The sequence below is a fragment of the Symphalangus syndactylus genome, chromosome 11 (assembly GCF_028878055.3).
Source record: "Symphalangus syndactylus isolate Jambi chromosome 11, NHGRI_mSymSyn1-v2.1_pri, whole genome shotgun sequence".
Lineage (NCBI taxonomy): Eukaryota > Metazoa > Chordata > Mammalia > Primates > Hylobatidae > Symphalangus > Symphalangus syndactylus.
The window spans coordinates 90,131,208-90,156,492 of NC_072433.2; the positions used below are offsets into that span (position 1 = coordinate 90,131,208).

A 25,285-nucleotide genomic window follows, 5' to 3' on the forward strand; every position below is an offset into this window, starting at 1 on the left:
TTATTTCTGGAATTTTGTATTTAATATGTTTGGACTGCAGTTGACTATAGGAACTGAAACCTCAGAAAGTAAAACTGCAGATAAATGGGGATTATTGTAGTTAATATTTGTATTCATCTCATTGATGTGTCTAACAAAGAGCTGGAAGTTAAGTAGACATGCCAGCGCTATCACTTTCTTGTGGTTGATGATGGGTGTTTGCCTTTTAGTATTATCTGCTTTCACTGCAAAAATCTAAGCTCCCTGACCATTTTGTGAGTAGTGTGGTGAATGCTAGATGATATCCATACTTTCATTCAACTGCTGAAAGCAAAAGTATGAGTGAGGAAACATGTGGATTCTCACTTTTCTTTCAGGATACCTTCACATAGCATGTGTGACATACATGTCTTGTTGATTGAGTCAGGATGCTATTATCAATCGTATATATTATTATTTTTTTATTTTTTATTTTTTTTTTGAGACGGAGTCTCGCTCTGTCACCCAGGCTGGAGTGCAGTGGCGCAATCTCGGCTCAATGCAAGCTCCGCCTCCCGGGTTCACGCCATTCTCCTGCCTCAGCCTCTCCGAGTAGCTGGGACTACAGGCGCCCGCCACCATGCCCGGCTAATTTTTTTGTATTTTTAGTAGAGACGGGGTTTCACCGTGGTCTTGATCTCCTGACTTCGTGATCCGCCCGCCTCGGCCTCCCAAAGTGCTGGGATTACAAGCGTGAGCCACCGCGCCCAGCCTAATCGTATATATTATTAATAAAGCTTCATTTCTTATTTGTGGGATTTAAAAAATATAAATAGAAGTTCCAATAGCCTTCCCCCAAACTGGATGGCCTTATGTACTCCATTGCACAGACCACTGCTATGTCAATCAAGGCAGGCAAGACTACCTTGCCTTCATTTACAAAATTATCTTGCTTTATTTGCAAGATTGGCCTTTATATTCTGATTACTTTACCACATAAATCTCCTATTATTATGCAGCCAAATTTAATGTTTTTCCATTGAAGTTCATACCACTGTTTCTAGGTTTAGAATGTGACCTCCATTTCTAGAGATTAAAAGTCAAATATATTTTTTTCTGTTTCTACTTTAAAAATTAAAATTCTTTAATTTACCTGAAAATACTTTTTGTATTGGATTCTAAAATCATATTACAGAAATAATTTTAAACAATTAGCAAATTGTTACCTGTTAATTAATTACATGATCCTCCTCTACGAGACACATTTGTGACACTAGCTTTATCATTTAAACCATTGTTACCAAACTTTGTGCCAAGTTGCCCCCTTAACATCTGTTGGACACCATGAAAACTACCAGTTTAAGGTAGTTCAGTTTCAACATTAGATCAGGTTACAATTCATTTGATGACATCATATCTTTACACAACTGTTTTCTTCATCGAATGCTGTGATAAAAAGCAGTTACTATGTAAAAATCAGTGTGAAACAGGAAATGAGGGTGGCAGTGTACAATATGATTCCAAGGTCTGAGAAGTTAAGCAGTGGTCAACAAGTACACATTACCCCTTAGCAAGTAATTATGGTACAGAATGAAATGAAAGGGCCGGGTGTGGTGGCTCACGCCAGTAATTCCAGCACTCTGGGAGGTCGAGGCAGGTGGATCACGTGAGTTCAGGAGTTTGAAACCAGCCTGGGCAACATGGTGAAACGTCTCTAAAAGAAAAAAGTTACAAAAATTAGCCAGGAGGCTAAGGAGGGAGGATCACTTGAGCCTGGAAAGTGGAGGTTGCAGTGAGCCAAGACGGTGCCACAGCACTCCAGGCTGGGTGACAGAATGAGACCCCGTCTCAAAAAAAAAAGAAAAGAATGAAACTAAAATATGTTTTCTTTCAACTTATGAGTATTTTAAATTGCTACTAAGTAGTTAGAACATAAATACTTATTAAGTTGTTTGGATGAACCTGTGAAGAAAAGAGTTAACCTGACAGTTAACTTTAACATATTAACAAAGCAGATCTGCGACTGCTATTCTTTGAAAGGCATGCTTACAAGGTTGGACCTTGGCTAATGTCTAGGAGCTTAGATTTTGGTTATAAGACCAAACACAGTCTTTCCTTCTGAGAGTCTGGAATTTTTGTACATGCCAGGTAGAAGGTGCCTATGTGACCAGCCCCCAATAAAAACCCTAGGCACTGAGCCTCTAGTGAGCTTCCCTATGTTGTCACAACTCTGCTAAAGGAATTAAACACGTCCTGTGTAACTCTACTGGGGAAGGAGATCTTGGAAAGTTGTACCTGGTTCTCCCAACGTGTCTTTTCTCTTTGCTGAATAAATCTTAGCCATGAGTATGACTATATGCTGAGTCCTCCTAGAGAATTATGGAAACTGGGATGACACATGTCATCCTAGAGAATTATGGAAACTGGGATGACACATGTCATCCTAGAGAATTATGGAAACTGGGATGACACACTATGGAAACTGCCATGACACATGTCCTATCTACTTAATAAATATAACTTTAGGTATTTTTTTTGGATTGAGCCATCAAAGATGCTTTCAACCAAGTCTGGATATCTTTGATTTTTCTTAAACATGTACCCTGTCAATTACAAAAAGTTTTAACATATGCCTTAAGTCTAGCAGTTGTTATATTTCTTATAAAAAGTTTTTATATATATTCTCCCCTGCTTATCCTTTCAGGTTAATTTTAACTGGGAAAAGGCCAGGGCAAGGGAAAAAGTACCTTTCAATACTGACTATTCTTATTCATGAACAAAATGTATTCTTCCATTTATTTAAGTCTCTCTTTACCTGTCAATCATAGTATTATTATTATTATTACTATTTTTTGAGACAAGGTCTTACTCTGTTGCCCAGGTTGAAGTGCAGTGGCACAATCTCAGTTCGTTGTAACCTCCGCCTCCCGGGCTCAAGTGATCCTCCTATCTCAGCCTCCTGAGTAGCTGGGACCACAGGTGGGTGCCACCACACCTGGCTAATTTTTTTTTCTTTTTGAGATGGAGTCTTGCTCTGTCGCTCAGGCTGGAGTGCAGTGGTGCAATCTCGGCTCACTGCAACCTCTACCTCCCAGGTTCAAGCAATTCTCCTGCCTCAGCCTCCCGAGTAGCTGTGATTACAGGCGCCCACCACCATGCCCAGCTAATTTTTATATTTTTTGCAGAGATGGAGTTTTGCCCTATTGCCCAGGGTGGTCTTGAACTCCTGAGCTCAAGTGATCCATGCACCTCAGCCTCCTAAAGTGTTGGGATTATAGGCATGAGCCAGGCCCAACCAATCATGGGTTTTTAACCTAGAAGTAAATAAAGATTATTTGGTCCAACCTCCTCATTTTAATTTGAGGATATCTGAAGATGGGCTTACAATAACCCACAGTAAGTATTAAAATCTTAATCTCCTAATTTCCAGTACAACTATCCTTGTAGTATTTAATATCATACCTCTATACCTATAGAAATTTATCTGAATTTATTAAGCACTCTGTAATATAATGCAGAGGGCACTGGTTTTGGACACTGAAAAGAAGTAAGATATGCTCCCAGACCTAAGTAGTTTATTTGTCTTACCTGTTGAATGAATTCATCTCTTTGGTCCATTATTATTTTCTGAGGAGGTCCATATAAGAAAAATATGTTGATAATAGCTTTAGAAACTTCTGATGCTGAAACATCACATAGAGGCAAAATCACAATCCACTTGGTGAACAAATCTGTCATGATTATAGCATATACATGACTTCTGTTGCTTGTATGAAAAGGCCCCATCAGATCAACAGTAACTAAACTCCATGGATTTTCCACCTTGAGAAGGTGCTGTTTCGGTGCTACAATAACGGTACTTTTTGCCACTTGGCAATGCTGACAAGCATATACCTACAACAGGCACACAATAAAGAAAATACATACAAATGTTAACACTCAACACAATATAAAAGCAGTCTTATAAATCTGAATTTTAAAATGGTTAATAGGTACACTTTGTGTTTTGAAGGAGAAACTTCTGGACTGAGAATCACTGGATTAAACCTATTTAGAAGAACAAACAAATAAAACAACAACAAACAACTGTAGTAGCCACTACAGCTGATCCTCAAACAACATGGGTTTGGGCTGTGAAGGTCAGCTTATACATGGCTTTTTTTTTTTTTTAACTAAACACAAATAAAAAGTACTGTATTGGTAGGAAGGGATGAGAAACTCAAGTATACAGAAAGCTGACTTCTTGTATACGCGAGTTTCACAGGGCTAACTGCAGGACTTTGGTGTGAGTAGATTTGGTTGCATGAGTGTGGTGCTAGAACCAATCCCTTGCATATACTGAGGGAAGACTATACTACCAAATGACCATCTTATTGGGTCTTATTCACATGGAACATAAATCTGGTTCACATTCAATAAATATTTATTAAATACTTAAAAAGATCTTAAGTTTCCTATTAAATCAGTATGTAAATTTACAATAATTTCTATATGCACAAAATGTTTCCTTCTAAAGTTATCACATTAAGTTTATTCATTAATCTATTCCAACCACATTTATTGAAATATAATTTCATTCATACAAAATGTATAGATGGAGCAATTTCTCTCAATCGTGGGAAAAGAATAAACATAAACAAAACCCATGCTGTCCTGAGGCTTTCATTTGAGTGAGGTGAGACAAGATCTACTGATCAATTTATGGATGGGTGCCATTTCTCAATATATCTCTGGAATTCCACTCTAGAAACTACTTTCAAACTAGCTTCTGAAGAAAAATTTAAAAGCCATTTAATCACATTATAGTCACAGTTACTTTTGATCAGAATTTTCACTTTACAATTTAAACTTATTTGTTGGATTTTATCACAAATAACTTCTGATTATTTCCAAAAATCATATTCATTCTCCAGTGATAACAATTTGACAAAGATTTCACTGAATGCAAAAAAATCCACGGCAGGAAAAATATATAAATTATGAAGGTCTTTGGAATACCTGAATAGACCCACAAACTGATAATTCACAAATTATACTTATGAAATGTTGGTTTAATTCTTTATGCTTGAAATGCCAGTCTTTTTGATGCACTACTACAATTATTAAGGAGATCTCACAGATATACCAAGGAATTCCTACCATTTGGCATACAGTATACTGGAAAGAGGAGGATCAGTTGACTTCCAGCAAGAACCCCAAAATTCCTATAGGTGAATTTTCTACTAGAAGTTGAAGGTCCCAATGGGTCATAAAGTTACAAAACTCAGACTTATTTCATTATCCTCAAAATTTGATTTTGGTTATATTTGGTTCCACCTCAAGATGGAACAGGCACAAAAGATGAGAGCACATACTAGGCTTGACTTACTATGAACATATTCTCCTCTTAAGAAAACCTTGTATGACTGCCATTGAAGAAGTAATGATTTAGTCAAATGAATTCCAGCTCCATTTAAATTCTGCCTACACAAAAAGTTCAATGATACAAATCTGATTCTAAATAATCTCTTATTTAAATATGGTATTTTCAAGTGTTTAAATAATGCTTCTTTCCTGTTCAAATTATACTGAAGTGATTTAAAATAACTGTGAAGGGAAATACAACTCCCTTTAAGTGATTGCCAAAAATACTTAATGAGAGGTGATACCCAGAATAAATCTGGAGAAATAATAAATTTTAAATATCTATCTATGAAAGACATTATTCATAATATTCTAAATATATAAGCCATACCCACTGTTTGACATCATTGGTCACAGATGTCCAGTAATAATTGGATTCTACCAGAGTGAGGGTCCTGGATATACCATGATGAGCTCCACTGTCATTTTCATGGCATTCTCTTAAGACTTTCTTTTTTTCCTCTTCTGAAACAATTACCAAACGATTTTGTTTTCTGTCTTTTCCAACATAAAACAGCTTTTTTTCTGGAATAAATGATACCAAAAGATAGAATTGCAATTTTTAGAGATCTATGTAGTTTTAAGAGAATCATAGCCTTTTGTTTACACCATGAAGGTTTTTGTTTTGTTTTGTAAAATCTTACTGCACTTAGAATATTTATTTTTAATAAATATGCTACAACACAAAGGTTCTTAGTTGTTACACTTACTAGATACTTAGGAACGGCAGTAGCTGCTATAATTCTGTAGCTATCAATATAAGTAGAGCAAGCTTGTTCACCAAAGCATGTAATAAGTACGGAAATATGAAATTATCTCTCTATGGGAGTACTCAAAGTAGGAAGATTTTGCAGGCACCTCCTAAAAATGGCATAGATTAGCAAATAAATTATGAACAGAGAAACAACTTCCTGGAACAGAATTTTCTAAAATAATGTTTTATCATCACTGCATTTTTGCAAGCAAACAGCTCTCTCAGCTTTTTCTATATTTGAGAAGGTAGGGATGGTGAAGCGGGGAAGTGGAAAAAACTTTAATCCTCAAGACAATTCTCTGTTTCCTTAGGAGGACACCTGAGAAGAATCTGCAGCTAGGAAGTAACCAGGGTATGAAGCAAATCACCATCTATCTCTCCAATGTGAATGGGCTAGCTATTCAAACTCCAAAATACACTATTCAGCTACTACTATGAGTAAGCCGACTGATGAGTGGAACATTCCTTACTTTTTAGAATTAGAAGATAAGCAACCTAAGAGCAGGAACCTTATCTATGTTATTCATCAATATATCTCCAAGGCTTAGAATGTGACTGGCACATAGCAGAAACCCAGTTAACATTTGTTACATAAATTATCAAATATATGAATGAAAGAATCCTCACTTTAGTTTAAGAGGTAATAGGTCTGCCTAATCTTAAGTATAAGGGAGTTATTGGTAGGGATATACACAGAGAGATGCAAGCAGGCATTTATTTATTATCCTAGAGTTTTATTAACCTGCTTTGGGGTAAGCCTAAAGAGGCAAAATTCCCATTTATAACACAAACATTCATTTAATTATCTGCTGACTACTTGTTGTTTATCTCATCCCAAATTTTTCTTCCCCTATTTATAAGGGGAAAAAGAGGGAAAAATTATCATGACCTTCCAAGATAAATATCCCACTGCCTTTCAAATATTTAATCCATTCAGGAAGATCCAAGGGTCCTAAAATGAATGTGATCCTGAGAATATTTAATGGCAGTGGTGGGGGTCAAGGGGACATGATCACAGAAACATAGTTAATTCCTTCTAGTTTTCATTTTAGTAAACAAACCAGTTAACTTTGTGAACATTTTCATATTAAGCATCAAAAAAGTTCCTCACTGAAAGTGGCATCAGTGCTGGAAAGTACACCATTAGAGACCATGAGAGGGTAAAAGCAGAAGTTGTTCATTTAGAAAAATGTTTTGTTTTCTTTCATGGTATCATATACTGTCTATAATTTAAACCATGCTTTTCATGCTTATTGGCCTTCAGTTAGCTTGAGTGTAATTTTTATTTTGCTTTTGATTGAGTGGCATCATCAATTTAACTGGTAATTGTTTAGCAACAACCAACTACTACAGAAATTCCCAAACTTCCATAAAGAAGAATGTGGGGAAGAATCTACAACTCAATAATCAACATTTTGAACATTAATTTTACCTTTGAAGACAAATTTTTTTGCTGCTCTTCTTATGCCACTTCTCTCACTTGGCAGTGTAGTTGGATGATATTCACCAGTTCGTTTGTAATATGCAATCTGTTTAAGATGAAGGTCACCATTTTTTCCACTACGGACCATTGTGAACCTAGGTAAAAGGTATTTAAAAAGATAACTTAAATTTTAAACTAACTGAATTGCTATTTCAGTTAAGACTTCTGTCATATTTCTATTTACATATGAACTGAGAATTCCCAGAATTTATTTGTGAGGGAGATAATTGCAGTACAGGAAAGGAACGGCGATGTATATGAACAAAAATACTCAAATGCTATTTTTGATATACCCCATGACAAATTATCTTGTCTCTTTCCATTTGATAAGAAATGCTGAAAATTTTCCACATACTGAGAAAAAAGGAAATGAACCAGTAAACTTCAAAAAGGTTTGCTTAAAATTTCATTGCTATCAACTGAAATGTTACATTCAAAGGATGGTAACACAGGAGGATCCTGTCATGTGACATTTAAATAATAAGTTATAAGAAATATAGCATTATATTATTTCTAAATATATTCATTATTTCTTCTTCTTGTCACCTCAGCCCTAAGGTGGTAACTATTTTTGCTTTTGCTAGTCTCCAAGTGCCATGTTGTTTACTTTGTTACTGTCTGTCTATAGAAAGGAGCTCCATTAAATTTTCTTTAAAATCCCACCAGAATGCCTTCTGTTTCCTGCTAGGATTCTGACATAAATCTTACAATTTTGAAATTACATTTAAAAAAAGATGTTTACTGACCACTGGAGGATCTAGGGATGAGACTAAGAGTATTTACTGGAAAGAGAATGCTGGAACAAAGCAGAACAGACTGTGCCTATCGCCATGGCTTCAACTTATCAATTCACTTCCCCTATGATACAGCTCTTTGCAAATGTAAAATCGTCTTTCTGATCTATTTTTAACTTCCAGAGAGACTAACAATACATTTCTTACCTTAGGTTAACATAAAGTGTATGTCAATTTAAAAGCAAAGGTTCTGAAATGTTAACACAGTCCCATCATAACCTAAAACACAGGGTAATTATCTCTATAAAGTATTATAAGACAATCAGTTTGTTCTAAATTTAATTCACTTCCAATTGATTATTAAATATATGATTTTTTTCATCTTCTAATAGATGGCTGTATCCCAAACCAAACAAATGTAGCCTATCACAGTTTCTAAATCATCTCAAAGATGAATGGATGAGATTTAAGACTTTTTATACAAATAAAGTAAATAAGACAAGCCAATTGGCATAAGGACAGACAAATACATCACTGTAATTGAACGAGGAGTCCAGAATTACATCCACACATGTAAAGTTAATACGTTTACAATGAAGATATCAATACAATGAGGAAAGAGGTGGTCTCTTCAATAAATAATGCTGGACAATTAGATAACTGTATTAGGGGAAAAAATGAACCTTAACCACCTATCTCACATCTTACACAAAAATTAATTCCAGATAAGTCATAAACTTAAATGTGAAAGATAAATGACAATGATTCTGGAAGAAAACATAGGAAAACATCTTTCAAATCTTAGGCTAAGCAAAGATTTATTAAATAAGACACAAAAAAACACTATCCTTAAAAGAAAAAAAATTAACAATAGGGCTTTATCAAAATAAAAATGTGTACTCATGAAAGACACCATTAAGAAAGTGAAAACATAGGACACGCATTGGGAGAAGATATCTTTAATACATACATCTAACAAAGGACTCAGACCCAGTGTATGCAAGGAACTTCTAAAAATCAAAAGGAAAAGGACAAAAACCCAATTCAAAAAACGGGGGGAAATTTTTACACAGCACTTCATAAAAGAGAATATCCAATGGTCAATAAGCAAGTGAAAATGTGCTCAACATCATTATTCCACAGGGCAATGCAAATAAAACCACGATGACTTAGAATTACACACTACTGAACAGGCTAAAATTAAAAACCAAAGACAACACCAAGTGTTGGTGAAGACAGGCAGCAGCTGGAACTCTCAAAAATTGTGGGAGGATAAAATGTTGCAACCACCTTGGAAAACTGAGTTTCTTCTAAAGCTGAGCACAAATTTACCCTAAAGGTTTGGCAATTCTAACTTCATATTCCAGTGAAATGAGTCTATGACTATCAAAATATGTGTACAAAAATGTTCATAGATATTTTATAGTCATAATAGCCACTAAATGGAAACAGTAAAGGCATCAAGAAGTTTTACCATGTGTATACTCTGTTCTGGTCCTGTAGCCACTTCTATTGTTACCAAGTTTCATGTCGCTCTAGGTCAGTGCTTTTCAAACCATCTGTGGTGAAACACTAGTGGCACCCTACTGCCCCCCAATCTGCCACATAAGACCTCTTGATGCCTTTACTTTCCATGTCATCCTCACTATACTCTCTCCTCTGCCAGGACTCCGTGGCAAACTTTTACTTCCTAATCAATTTTCAGTTCATGAAGACTTGTGTTGTTTCAAATTGAGAATACAGAACCCATTTGTCTACCCATCCATTTGCCTGCCTATCATTCTAGCTCTGCATTAATCGTCTTCAACTCTTAAAAAAAAAAAAAGAAACCAAAATCATTTTTTCTTTGTGTCCTCTATTTTCATCTCTGTACTACAGTGATAACGCATTCTTTCAAGTCTAAGGGACAGAAAACTGTCCCTTCTCAGTTTAGATGAAATCAATATATAGACTATACATACTGTAAAATTAATAATATACTATATGTAACTTCCTGTTATAGTTTTCCCTTAATAGTTTTTGGAACTATCAATGTCACAAATCATCTAAGCAATCTAAAGGAAAATCTAGAAATATCCCATCCTAGCCAGTTGGGAGCATGGTATTTGTAGGAAGATGAGGTTTATAAAAGGAAGATAAAAATTGTGTATTTCTTCCCTTTTAGAGACCAGTAAAGGTTGCAAAAACTCCTGAAGGACCTTAAAAAGAAAAGAGGAGGAGCTTTTTCAGGCCTGTAAAAGCCCACAGAAGGAAAAGACCAAACTCTCACACCTTAGAGGAGGTGCAGGCCCCAAAACACAGAGGGATGTGGGTAACTAGAAGTGGTAGAAGACAAACCAGCCATTGGAAAAAAAATGTGAGCCTGCATAATCCACAGTAGCTTCTGTATTTTGCTTTTATATTTAAAAACCTCTTGGTTCCAAGTTCCTACCATCTCTTGTCTTCCTCCCCCAACCCATTTACCTCCTGGAGAGACCAGAAAATTTTTCTATCTAATGTAAGATGAAGTCTTCAGTATATTAAGTTAACGTGCCATTAGGACACTGTTGGTTTTCCTATTTATAATAAATATACAAAAACTTCTCAGAAAAGGTCTATTTATTGAAATTAACTTCTCTGCTTTGAGATCTTTAACTTTTGAATAATCCAAGTAGATCGAAATAGAGAAATTTGCTCTCCTCAGAGTAAACCTATAGTACAAAGGGACAAGGAGAAAAGGAAAGCACTACAAAAATCTTTGGAGACTGAGCTCTTAAAGGTTTTTGGTTTTTTTTTCCTCATCAAAGTAGTGGGAGAAGACTAACATATATCTGTTAGGGAGAGGGACATAAACATCATTGGAGAAGACATAAAAACCATCTATTTCTTACAGATTTTCATATTTCACAAATGCTTTCACAAGTGTATTATTTTCATTTTTATATGGGTGAGTTGTCTTGGCTCAACAACAGAACTAAGACTTAAAGGTGTAGTTATTTGTCTGACATAGTCACCTTGAAACTTTAATTTAGACTATCCCTAGCATATTTTTATCTTCCAAATGATTTACTTGACAGAATGGACACCATGAGACTGCCTCTGGGCATTATCTTCCACTTAGTGGCTAAGGTCTAGACTATTTAGCCTACCCTCTACAACCTGGCAGGACATAATACAGCTTCTTCTCTCACTACTTTCCTTTGTATACCCATGGCCATATCCCCAACCATTCTCTATACCTTGGTTTACATAATTTTCCCCTAAATGGTATATCCTTCCACCTGATTAAGCCTTACTCATCTTTCAAAATCAACTTCTAGCACCTCAATGAAGCAAACGTTCCATGATCTCTGAATCTAAAGTGATCTTGACCTCTCCTAATTTTCTTTGTGTCTACTGCAGAACTTCCATATTTTACCCTTTTTAATAGTTTTTTGCCTATTCATCCATATAACCTTGAATTTGCTCAGTTACTGGGCTCTTAAACCCTTATATATACTAGATGATAATAATATAAAGCTAAATAAAATGAAATCCCTGTCCTCACAGAGCTTATGGTATAAATGAGAGGAAAAGAGGAGTAAATCAGCATTTATATGGTTTAGAGTGGTGTTGTAACAGATGTATGCAAAGAGTACTATCAAAGCAGATGTGTAGAGACCCAGATTCACCTGGAAAAGGAGGAAAAGCACTGATTGTGGATGAGGTAGAACCTTGGACTTTATTCCATTGCCACTGCCTTAGCTCACACTCACCTTCTATCTGACCTTGCCTCCTCTGTCTCTAATATAGTCCCTGTCCTCAGTGCAGTCACAGAGGTCACATTAAAACACAAATCTTTTCAAAATATTCACTTAACTCAAAATACACCTTTTGCCATTCCTGATTGTTTTAGTCCACTTGGGAGGCTATAACAAATATACCATAAACTGGATGGCTTATAAACAGAAATTTCTTTCTCACAGTTCTGGAGGCTAGGAAGTACAAGATCAAGATGCCAGCAAATTTAGTGTCTACTGAGGGTTCACTTTCTTATAGGCAGCTATCTTCTCACTGTAACTTCACATGAGGGAAGGGGGAAGGGGTTTCTCTCAGACTCTTTAAAATACAGGCACTAATCCCATTAATGAGAGCTCTGACCCATGATCAAGTCACCTCCCCAAAGTTCCACCTCTTTTTTTTTTTTTTTTTTGAGACAGAGTTGCGCTCTGTCGCCCAGGCTGGAGTGCAGTGGCATGATCTCAGCTTACTGCAACCTCTGCCTCCCAGGCTCGAGCAAATTTTGTTCCTCAGCCTCTCGAGTAGCTGGTACTACGGGTGCATGCCACCATGCCCTGCTAATTTTTATATTTTTAGTAGAGATGAGGTTTCACTATGTTGGCCAGGCTGGTCTCGAACTTCTGACCTCAAGTGATCCACCCACCTTAGCCTCCCAAAGTGCTGGGATTACAGGTGTGAGCCACCGCACCCAGCCCCAAGGTCCAACCTCTTAATACCATCACCTTGGTGGTTAGGATTTCAACATATGAATTTTGGGAGAACACAACCATTAAGACCATGGCACTAATGATATCTAAATACCTCTGCCAGTATACAAGGCTTTATAAGATATGGTTTTTATCAATCTCTCCATCTTTTTCTCTTGGCATTCTCAATTCAAAAAATAACCACAGTTCTTCAACCATCCCATGCAGTGTGCTCACACCTTTTCATTGATACTTTTGCCTGGAATGAACTTTATTGCTATTTCTCCAGCCCTTCATCATCTTTCAAAACTCTGGCTAGGTGTCATTTCCTACAGTGTCTTCTAACCACTCCAACCTGGAAGAACTTAAAATTTTAAGAATCAGTTGGAGTTACAAGATTAGATTTCTATTCTATAAAGTGTTTTGTGCACCAACATGGAATAGAGATTGGGGTAGAGACAGGAATACCTGTACTAGTTAGCTAGGAAACTACTGTATAATTAAAGCAAGAAATGAGGAAATTCTGAGCCAAAGCAGTGTCAGTATAAATGGATAGATACATTATATAAGAACTGTGACTGACTAGATGTGTGGAGTAAACACAAAGAAGAATCTGGGATCACTTCTGTCTGAAGCTCTGGCTTAGGGAGAAAGATGACAATATTAAGCAGGTTCTATTCATGGATGAACTTGGCATGTAAAAAGTAGGTGAAGTTAAGGCAATGGAAGAAGGATCAGATGGAAAGGGTACAGAGTAGGAAGTGCAGTAGACATATCCTTATCCTTCAACGTTCATATTAATGAGTTCATTTGTCCATGAATCCTTTCTGACCACATCTCCAATCTCAGGGAGAATTGTGCACACCCTCCTTGGTACATTCACAGTAATATGTATCAACCTTTATCATAAAATCTGAAACACGCTATTGAATATATTAGTTTATATGTCTCTCTCCCAAATATATTGTAAATCTTTAGGGACATGAGAATAGCCAGAGAAATAGGAAAAAAGCCAGAAGAGGTTCTGGTAATAGAAGTCTGGAAATACAGAGTTCTTAGAAGCACACAGAGAGGCTAAGTGATATAAGAACCATAATGTAGCTAGTGGTTTTGGCAACAGTATACAGTATAGTTACAGTAAAGCAGGGCGGTTGGCAACCAGACTGAAATGACACAAGGAATGAATGGAAAGTCAGAAAGTGGATTTAGAAACTTGAGCTTAGCTATAAAGGCAAGGAGCTACAAGATAGTTGCTAGAGACAGATACAAGGTTCATTCATTGATCTAAAAAATGTTACTGAGTAACTGCTATGTGCCAGTTACAACGTTGGAGACAGGATAATAAACAAGATGTAGATTCTCTTGACCTTCACTGAGTTTACATTCTAGTGGGGTTAAAAGTTTTGACAGCCATGTTCATAGCCGCATCACCCACAACAGCCAAATGATGGAAGCAACTCAAGTGTCCATCAATGGCTGAATGGATAAACAAAATATGGTGTATATATTCACACACCTTTAAAGGGAAGGAGATTCTGACACACGTTACCACATGGATGAATCTTGAGGACATTAAGCTAAGTGAAATGAACCAATCACAAAAAGATAAATACTGTATGATTCCACCTCTATGAGGTAGTCAGAGTAGTCAAATACAGACAGAAAGAATAATGATGGTTGCATAGAACAGGGGGTGAGGAGGAGAGAATGGAATAGTTATTGTTTAACTGGTCAAGAGTTTCAGTTATACAAAATGAAAAGAGTTATTGGGATGGATGGTGGTAATAGCTGTAAAACAATGTGAATGTACTTAAAGCCACTGAACTGTACACTTAAAAATGGTTAAGATGGTAAATTTCATGTTATGTGTGATTTACTACAATTAAAAAAATTTTTTTAAAACAAGATTGTTTTGCTTTCAACAAGGGAGTAACCCAAAAAGTTTAATGCTAATGGAAGGGCTTCTAGAAAGACCACTGAAAACAGAGGAGAAAAAAATTATGGTACGATGTCCTGAGATGGGAGCAGGGGATGACATCCAATTCACAAATAGAGGGATTCGTCCTGTGATCTCTTCCAATAAAAATATTATAGTGAATATAATCATGGAAGAAAATTATTTCTTTCTGAAATACCACTAAACATTCCCATATAGGCTTCTGACTAGAATGCAGAAAGCTGGAGTAACTCCCCCTCTACCTCTGAGAAAAAGTTGGACAAAATGTCAATTTTCTCCAAATTGATCTATAGATTCAATGCAGTCCCAATCAGGAACCCTGAAGCTCTTTTGCAGAAACTGACAGGCTGATTCTAAAATTGATATGGAAAGCTAAAGGACTCAGAATAATTACAACAACTTTGAGAAATGAATATAGTTGAAGAATTTCACATTATTTGGTTTCGGGACTTTCTATACTACTATGGTAATCAAGACTGTGTTATAATGGCAAAATGACAGCCTTAAATCTATCGAACAGAATAGTGCCAGAAATAGCCACTCAGTTATGGTAAACTGATTTTCAACAAAGTTGCCAAGGTAATTCAATGAAGAAAGGATAATCTTTTCAACGAATGCTGTAACAATTAAACATCCTTTGAAAAAAGATGAACCTCAACTCATAGCTCAGATGATATGTAAAAATTAATTCATGATGGGTCACAGATCTAAATGTACAACTTAAAACTATACAACTTCTAGAAGACAACAAAAATCTTTGTGAGCTTAGGTTGGGTAATGGCTTCCTAGACGGCAAAGAAAAAGCACCTATGCATAAAGAAAAAATTAAAATTTTTATTCTTTAAAGAACTGCTAAATAAAGAGGAATAACACAGGGATAAAATATCTGCAATACATATATATGATAAATAACTTTTATCTAGAACTTATAAAGAACTCTTGAAGCTTAACAAGAAAGGAAACAACCCAATTTAAAACCTGGAAATAGAAACACTTCACCAAAAAGATATGATTAGCAAATAAACACATGAAAAAATGCTCAATGTCAATAGACAATGAAAAAATGTAAATTAAAACCACAATAAGATATGACTACACACTAACAACAAGAAAAATAAAACAAAACTTAACAATACTAGGTACTATCAAGGATGCTCTTACTGGTGATAATAGAAAATAATGTAAACATGTTGGAAAACAGTTTGGCAATTTCTTATAAAGTTAAACATCAATTTACCATATGGTCCAGCAATACCAATCTTAGATACTAACCCAAAAGGAAATATGTGCACCTAAAAACCTGTAAGTGTATGTTTCTAGAAGTTTTATTCATAACAGCCAAAACCTGAAAACAAATGTTCATCAACTGGTGAATGGATAAACAAATTATGGTAGATCCACATACTGGAATACTATTAAGGATTGATAAGGAACAAACTATGAATAGACCTAACAATACGAATAAATCTCAAAATCATTATGCTAAGTGAAATAAGCCAGACACAAATGGCTATATATTTTATATTTCTGTTTATATGACATCTGGAAAAGCCAAGAGTACAGGAAGAGGAAATAATTTTTAAAAATTAAAAATTTTAAGAACAATTGCCAATGCAATTGCACTGCATAAGAATGTTTTGGTCAAGGATGGACTGCCTATTGGTCCCGTAAGATGATAGCAGAGCATATATAGAACCTGATATAGGTCATTTGATATTAGCACTGCAGATCAAGTAGGAGAAATAAATGATACCCAATAATGTGCAGGGACATTTGGTTTTCTATATGAAGAAAAAAATATATATATATATACACACACACACATCTAGGTTCATGTAGGTAGAGACTGTATTCGTGCAATGCTGAAACTGCCTAACAAAGCATTTCTCAGAATTTATTCCATTGCTAAGTGACTCACGACTACAGCTGCAAATAGTTATGCAGTATTTTACTATGATAATCCTCACAATACTTCAAGAAGTAGGTATTAATTTTATATCCATTTTACAGGTAGGAAAATGGAGGTTCAGAGACTGTCCAATTTACTCAAGGTAATAAAGTGAGTACATGCGCTGACACTTGTAACTTGGTATCTCTTACTTCAAATTTCACGCTCTTCCCCCCTGCTATACCAATAAGTCAATTACTTGTTATCCTTAGCTTTTATAATACTTGGTTCAGGCCTCTGTTACACAAATTATAAAGTGATTTTTGTAATCAATAATTTAGATTATAAATGAGGAATGGAAAGAGCCTATTAATTTTTTATGTTTACATTGTTTAACATAATGTTCAGAACACAGTGGACAGTCAACTATTTGTGAATGAATAAAGAATTACTTGCATTTCCTGAAAGGAGAACTAAAAATTATAGCAAATATGCCACAAGTAAATTATTTCACTTTTGAAAACATTACAGTTCACTTTCACATACATGGCACTATAAGTAAACTGTGTCTAAGAAGGTATAGACTTAAGCCTTAATATCTATGTTTGGAAAAGGACATAATACCTATTCCTTTTTTGCAATTACGAGGATGAAGATAGTGGATTTAAAGGTCCTTTGTATATGGTAATGTATAATTATTATCATATCTAAGTATTATCATCCATATCAGGCTGTTTAAAGTAACAGAGAACCCTTTCTTTTCCCAAAATCTTCATCTACATGAAAAAATATTTTAAAATCTCTTTCCTTTCATTAATGGTATTAATGCTTTATAGCAATGTTTATAAAGCTTTAGTGCTAAGAAGAAAATCAGAAGACTCAGGAGTTGTATCCTTTTATAACGATGTAACAGTCTTAATGCAGTTCACAAACTGCTGGTTCTGGTGGTAGAGAGACAGATGACAAGGGGAAATAGAAAATGCGTAAGATAGAAAACTCAGTTCGCGAAAAGCATAGCCTTTGAAGTAGCTAAAAGTTTTACTGCTAATAATTGGTATTCATATACAAAAGTAACGTAAAAGAAACAGTTTGTTTTTTTTTTCAAAGCCCACACATACACTACTTGGTCCCTAGAAACAACGTATTTGAAAAGTAGTTAATAAGAGAAAATGGATTGAAACTGTAATATTCGAGACAAATATAAATATATACTCAGATTGCTAAGTAAAGTTATATTTACAAGGGGGATTAAGTGGTTTCAACTACATAAAGAAAGACTGTCCTGGGACTTCTTTGGATATGCTCATATTTTCAAGAATTTCTCTTAAAATCATTACTTATGTACTTAAACATGTAGGAATAAGAAAAAATGAAAGTGATTGATTACAACTTGTAGTTTTGCAAGAGGAATGTCAGGGTCACATTTGGTTAAGCTTTATACACTTTGTCCCCTCCATAACAGCAAATAAAATCAACTCATTGCTTAATTCCTTTGATAATTTTGTTTGTGTTCAATAAAGTAAGGCAGTTAGGTATTATGTCAAGAATAGGACTTAACTGTTTCACCAAGGGTTAAAAACAAAGCTACCAATTTAAGCCCCTAAAAGGTTATAATACCCGCTAGTTCCATCTTAAAATCTGCAATTTTCAATCAACACGTTAACTTGGATCGGAATTCTGACATTTGAATTATTCTATCTTAAGCTCCAAAAAATGGACACGCACAATTTTATGTAACGTCAAGGACTTGTAAATTTAAATACACTTCTCTGTAATCTGGTTCACTTCAGAATACAAATTCATTTAACAAAAAAATGCCTTCATTGCCATATGCATTCACATGAAGCCACATGGGATAAATGCATTTCCACTTTAAAAAGTATCTACTTTGGTTCAGAAATGCCCATTTAAGAAAAACCTACAGTGAGATAAAGTGGACATTTTTCTTTTAAAACTACGTGACAGGATTCCCTCTTGACCTCACGTTTCTCCCCGCCACGTATTTAAATTTGGGGCAAAATTTCTGATTAAATGACTGATCAAAGTAATGGGGAGAATTCTTCAACGCCGGCCAAAAGTGCTTAGAGTCTCAAACACTGTGAGGGAGCATTTCCTAAGCTTTGGGCGACTCGTTAACGGAATCTTAAGGGCAAGGTCCAACCACACTTAGAATCAGCAGGAAAATGACCATTTGGTAAAACTCAATTACACCCAGTAGGCACCTCCCCAGGCCCGAAACAGCACTCGCCCTTTCTGCTCAGCTAGCGCGGGACTTCGCAACGCCCAAGGCCCTCCTATCTCAAAGGCGCCTGCGCAAAATCTCCCCACAGACTCAATTAAACCCTTCCTTAGGCCGGTCGAGGCGAATGGTTTTGAAATTACTGTTGGGTTACGCCTCACTTTAAAAAAACAGTAGGTATGACACAGCACACCAGAACGACCACTCACCGAGGTGGTCCTAAATTCAAACGACAGATTTAAGCTTCCTCTCGTGATTTATCTCGCGCTGCCGGAAGCGGAACTACCCAGGTCCTTTAGAGGCCAGTCCTTCGGAGAGCCTTGGAAACACTGTCAGAAAGGTTAGGACGGATCTTTTGGCTGTTGCCGGAAATCATTCCGCCCGGTGAGGTTTCGGCGTGAGACCCGAGGAGGGCGGGGAAGAGGCGTGACGGAGATTCCTGAGGTGTAGTAGCCTGAGGTTCCCTTATGTGGCCCTTTAGCTGTTACTGAAGGAAGTAGCCTACGTCCACGCCTACAACTGAAGTCTCTTGACAAACACCTCACCCCTGCCTCCGGGATGAAAGGGGGTAACCTAGACCTGAATGGGCTTGACCATCTCACAACTGCTCGCGTGACGACCGCATTCGTGTCAGGTGAGGGCCTCAAAACCGGAGGAGAACCGGAGATGCAGAACCTGATCATGCCAGGGTTGAGGCGGCTGCTGGGCTTCTGCTTTGTCTCCTATGCTCTGCAGACCCTAAACACGTGCTCCACTGAGGGGCATGTGCTGGAGAGAATGACAGCCTGGGCGTGGAGTGACAGTACAGCTTTGAGGGTCCTTTCGCGCCTTGATTTCTCTTCCTGCTCCCCCATGGCTTCCCTTTTTCATTTCTTGGGTTCGAGACGCCAGAAATGGAAGCTCAGCTAAAAGGGAACCGCTGAGCTTCTACCCCACGCCGTGCCTGGCTCCACCGAAGTGATTAGCCTCGAGTTATGGGACTGCTGTGGGTAGAGGTAGCTTTTTAAAAAATTTTCTTCCTTAGTCTTTATCCCTCTGTCAACCCCACACCCACTTTAAAAGAACAAAAGCCTCATGTGTTGCAGCTTTTCATAGTAGGGACGGAGGCTGCAGGTCACTGCCGCGCCTAATCATTTGGAGGGCGTTACAGGCTTCCGCGCCTTGAAGGAGAAGGGGCCAGGGTGATGATCCCTGGATCTCATTCATGAGGCTCTTGACCACTTCCTGGGAGACTGCGACTCTTGGAGTCCTTTGGGTAGTAGTTGTCTTGCTGGAAGGCTTAACTACGGAAGTGGAAAGCATAGCTGACCTTAGCACGTAAAATCTTCGCTCTACACCGGGACAGGATTTTGTTTTGCTATTGTGAATTATTTAATGAAATAGATAATTTTTTTGTCTCAGATAGATAAAATAATAACGATAGTTGCCATTAATTGAGTCTTATGTGTACCGAGTGCTTTACATATTTTGTCATTTATTCCTCTCAACAATTCCAGGAGTTATGTTAGATTATTATCACCATTTTACAGAGTTAGAAATTGAGGCTTTGAGCAGTCAAGCAACTTGCTCTATTAAACATTTGTTATAAGTAAACGTTTGAATCTGTGTTAAAAACTAGATCTGTCTGCCTTCAAAATCTGTATTCTATTGTCCTGTCCTGTTCTTCCTCGATTTCAGTTTCTTCACTAACATTTTCAGTGTCTGAAAGTATCCATTCATCTAAAAAATTTTGGTGTACCTACTTATATGTCTGACAAAAGTTAGACATGATCTCTGTCTTTGTGGAGCATTGTGATGCAGAATTAAGTAATGCACAACCCAGAATACTGCACTTACTGCAGCACAGGTTTCCTTAAAGCAAATGACTAAACTGATTGCAGAAAATTTTAAAATCAAAGGTTGCTGTTTTAAATTTTAAATTCATATGACTTTCAGAGTAGTTGTTGTGAGGGTATTAAACTGAACAATTGGTAGAACATCTGCTGATTACCCAAATAAGTGCTATGAACCAAGTTAAGTAGTGGGAATATATAGATTAGGTCCTCGTTCTCTAAAAGCTCCCATGCAACCACAATATAGACAATGTTACGGAATATTAATTTTCTCATGTGGAAAAGGAATTGTGGTTATGTAGGAAGATGTTCTTATTTTTAGCAGGTGCATACTAAAGTACTTAGAGTTGAAGTGTGTTGATATCTAGTACTTTCAAATGGTACAGCAAGTGTATGTATGTGTGTGTATAAATAGCAAATATGGCAAAATGTTGGCAATTGTGAGTATAATGGTGGGCATATAGATGATTAACAAACTGTTCTTTCAACTTTTCTGAATATTTGAAATTTTTCATAATAAAAAGTTGGGGAGGAAAAAACCCAACCCTGATGGAAACAGATAAGTGAAAAGATAGATCCAAAATGCTGCGGAACATAGAAGATGTGAGAGGGTTTTTATGTGTATTTGGGGCCTAACAGAGGTGTGATAGTTCTCAGGAAAACCTTCATTGAAGACCTTTCAGTTGGTTTTTGAATGGGGGATAGGAACTTTCAGGGAGAGCAGTGAATTCCAGGCAGAAGGAAATGCAGGTTCAGCAAAAAGGTATTAAATGAAAGTTTGAAGAAGGAAAAAGAAATCAACATGAAGGTTGTGTGGAACTTGGAATAGGCTTTTTTTGTGTAATCTTATAAATGAGCCAGATTGCCTTTGCCAGCCTGCAGAAGCCTATTTATTCCCTCTTACATGGATGTACTATTAGTGGAAAGGAAACACCATTTATAACAGTGTTTCCATTGGAAAATGCTTTTGGAATTTCAGGAAAACTGGTTATGTGTTTGCGTTCAGGCTGAGCAGCAGGAGTAGGAGCTCCCATTTCCTCTGATTTTGAGAGCAGAGATTTACTAGTTTATAGTTGGGCTCCTGAGGGAACCCATGAAAAGGGCTACAATGATGGCTTGGAAATATTAAGTTCAGGTAAGGGGGTTCTGAATACTAGGTGGGACTGATGGATGATCCAGGTTGTTATTTTGAGGATCAGGTAGCTCTGGCCGTGACCAGTAAAGGTATGGAAGAGATGATTATCCCAGGCAGCAGTGTTCATGATAGTCTCAAGCAGTGTGGTAAGACTAGAAAAGGTGTAAAGAGGTCTCCAAAAACAGCAGTGGCAAAGAGGAGTTTCTGTGGCTTCGTTAGACAAGGGGTAAGTAGATACATTCTAAATTGAGTTATTTGTATTTGTTCCTTGCCAATTAAATTTGTTAGAAAACTGTCATAACAACATTTAACAAAATATTAAACATCTAACATTTACTGAGTGCTTAATATGTGCTATTTGCTGTGGCATCTGTATTGTAATTGTCAAAACAATGTATGAGATTCATAATCCCATTTTACAGATGATGACTAGAGAGGTTCAATAACTTGACTAAGGACGCAGAGCTGAGCAACTTTCAGAAAAAGTTTTCAAACCTGTTTTGAGTCTAGAGCAATTGTTCTCATAGTGGGATTCCAAGACGATGAGCAACATCAGCATCACCTTGGAACTTTTGGAAAGGCAAAATATTGGACCCCACCCCCAGAGTTTTGAGTTTAGTATTTTAACAAGCCCTACAGGTGATTCTGTTGCATGCTAATGTTTGAGAACTACTGCATTGAGTGTGGACATTTTTAGTAGCATAACACTCATTTCAGATTTAGAAATCAGGTTTAAGGGATATTTGTGTTTTGTACAGATAGATTCCCAAACCTGGCTGCTCATCCATTTGTAAAAATACAGTTTTTCTAGTTAAGAGTTACAGTTTAGGAATTCCTAATCTGTGATAAGCCCAGTAACTTGTGTTTTTACAAGTCTACCAGATAATTCTGATATAACCAGTCCATTTTGGGACCACTGCTATAGAAGGAATTCTAAAAATAAAGTAAGGTTCAACACTGATATTTGAATAATGTATGTATCTTTATGCCCAGACAGTTAACATATATTGAAATTAATGACTGAACATTGATCAAAATGCTGAATAATATGGAAGTGCTATAGGTATAAACTGTACTTGGTTCAATTATCAGCGTTTTAAGTGAAATAACACAAACCATTTTGAATGTCCTGGATCTCTTATGATGTTCGTACAATCTCATCTTGGCTGGGCATGGTGGCTCACGCCTGTAATCCCAACACTTTGGGAGGCCGAGGCGGGAGGATCACAAGGTCAGGAGATCGAGACCATCCCGGCTAACATGGTGAAACCCTGTCTCTACTAAAAATACAAAAAATTAGCTGGGTGTGGTGGCGGGTGCCTGTAGTCCCAGCTACTTGGGAGGCTGAGGCAGGAGAATGGTGTGAACCCGGGAGACAGAGCTTGTGGTGAGCCGAGACCGTGCCACTGCACTCCAGCTTGGGGACAGAGCGAGACTCCGTCTCAAAAAAAAAAAAAAAAAAAAAATCTCCTCTTGTACTATGACATATATCCTACTTAGGTGAGAGAAATGTATTTGAATTTATTTTATATTCTTAGTTTTCTGAGAATTTATATTTGCAATGCTGTCATAAGGACTGTGGAGTCCTTATTTTTGCTCTTGAGTATAATGGCCTTGGTTTAAACAGACCTGGGTTTGACTTCCATTTGCAACCCTTGTTGGCTGTGTGATGATGATCAAATTACTTGAACTTTCTGAGCCTCAAGTCTTAATTTACAATGACAAAATGGACACATGTCTACATACGTAAAACATTTATAAAATGAAGAATATATTCCTAATTCCAGGATGGCTGTGAGATTGTTAAATCACGAAGTAGTAAGTAATTTCTTCCCAACTTTTTTCATGTTAAGGCATACCTAGAAAATGGTAGTATTTGTACAGTATCCTGGGGAAACTGAAGAGAGTGCTACTGGAAGCAACTGGCCAGGGTATAACAGCTGCTTTACAGGCTGAGGCAATTAATTTCTTGGCATACTTACAATTCATTTATGGTGAGACAACAGGTTGGGAGGCTCTGAATTTACAAGTAAGGTACTTACTAGGTAACAGTGCCTAATAGATGTTCATTCCCTTGAGATTTATGTTTTGGAGGGATATACATAACCCAAGCTGTTAAATAATAAGGTTATACATGACCAAAGGTCAAAACGAATGATTCAGAGAAGATGTCTTGTAAATGGTTAAGGGAAGTTGTGTAGAGGAATATCTATTGGATACTTCAGATGTGCCAACCACCAGGAAGACAAAACTTCTGCTTCATGAGTTTTATCTCCTTTTTATTATAGGAAATTTCCTATAATACTTGTTTTCAAAAACTGGTTCTCAAACTTGGCTACATGTTGGAGTTACCTGGGAAGCCTTAAAATTACCTGAACTCTACTCTCAATTATTTTGATTTAAGTGGTGTGGAGTATAGCCTAGACCTTGGGATACAAGCACTCTTAGTATATTATCTTATATATAAAATCATTAAAATGACCTATGGGCTATGTACAATTTACAGATGAGGAAACTGAGGCCATAAGAAGTTAACTCACTTGCTTAAGATCAGCTAATTGGAGTCGGTCAGGATTTAAACCCAGGTATTTTAACCCCTGAATCCATGCTCTTAACCACTAGCCTGTTCAGCTTTTTTTTTTTTTTTTTTAATGACATCTCTAAATATCTCTCATATACTAAAGTGGAATAACAGAAAAAAAAAAGAAAGACTTCCTTCACTTTATATCCTTTAGAGGTCCAATTCCTCTGTCCATCTTTTATAAACTCTTCAAAATAACTGTCTGTATAACTTGTCTGTATTTCGTCTCCTTCTATTTTCTTGTTTGTTTGAGACAGAGTCTCACTCTGTTGCCCAGGCTGGAGTGCAGTGGTGCAATCCCAGCTTACTGCAACCTCCACCTCCAGGGTTCAAGTGATTCTCCTGCCCCAGCCTCCTGAGTAGCTGGGATTACAGGCACATGCCACCATGCCAGGCTAATTTTTATATTTTAGCAGAGATGGGGTTTCACCATGTTGGCCAGACTGGTCTTAAACTCCTGGCCTCAAGTGATCCCCCTGCCTCAGCTTCCCTAAATGCAGTGCGATCACATTGAACAAATTGAAAATTCCTATTATGGCTTCTCAGTCCTTTTTGTGCATCTTAGCTACTTACCTGACATGATTTTTCTATCATTTTTCCTTTGCTTGCCTGCTCTGCTCCAGCAACCTTACTCTTTCATGAACATGGGAAATATGCCAAGCATACTTCTGCTTTAGAGGCTTTATACTTGATGTTTCTTACCTGGAATGTTCACACCATATAACCCCATGGTTGGTTTCTCATTTAAATTAAATTTATATTTAAATGTCACCTTATTAAAGAAGTCTTTCTAACTTGTATTTATTTGTTGATTTACCTAGTCCCTCACCAAATGAATGAATGAGACATGTTTCAGACCTAAGGTCATAATCAAAT

General features: G+C 36.8%; 2 protein-coding genes across 29 annotated transcripts in view; one reads left to right on the forward strand and one right to left on the reverse strand.

The window, feature by feature from the left end:
- The window catches only part of GIN1 (gypsy retrotransposon integrase 1), a 163,390-nt gene that overhangs the window by 15,355 nt on the left and 122,750 nt on the right, over positions 1 to 25,285 (reverse strand). For 3 of the 5 annotated variants that reach the window (XM_055297754.2, XM_063612872.1, XM_063612873.1), the window contains 3 exons: positions 7,548 to 7,693; positions 5,693 to 5,886; positions 3,547 to 3,852 (listed from right to left, as the gene is read on the reverse strand). In XM_055297754.2, the coding sequence (XP_055153729.1) occupies positions 3,547 to 3,852; positions 5,693 to 5,886; positions 7,548 to 7,686 (639 nt within the window). In that variant the 5' untranslated portion in view covers positions 7,687 to 7,693. Of the gene's footprint in view, positions 1 to 3,546; positions 3,853 to 5,692; positions 5,887 to 7,547; positions 7,694 to 19,070; positions 19,191 to 25,285 lie in introns of those variants that run through there. The other 2 variants (XM_055297753.2, XM_055297755.2) reach the window with 2 other exon arrangements.
- Positions 19,131 to 25,285, forward strand: part of PPIP5K2 (diphosphoinositol pentakisphosphate kinase 2) — a 106,796-nt gene continuing 100,641 nt past the window's right edge. For 6 of the 24 annotated variants that reach the window (XM_063612861.1, XM_063612869.1, XM_063612862.1 and 3 more), the window contains exon 1: positions 19,293 to 19,495. In XM_063612861.1, the coding sequence (XP_063468931.1) occupies positions 19,420 to 19,495 (76 nt within the window). In that variant the 5' untranslated portion in view covers positions 19,293 to 19,419. Of the gene's footprint in view, positions 19,496 to 24,079; positions 24,414 to 25,285 lie in introns of those variants that run through there. The other 18 variants (XM_063612857.1, XM_063612858.1, XM_063612864.1 and 15 more) reach the window with 14 other exon arrangements.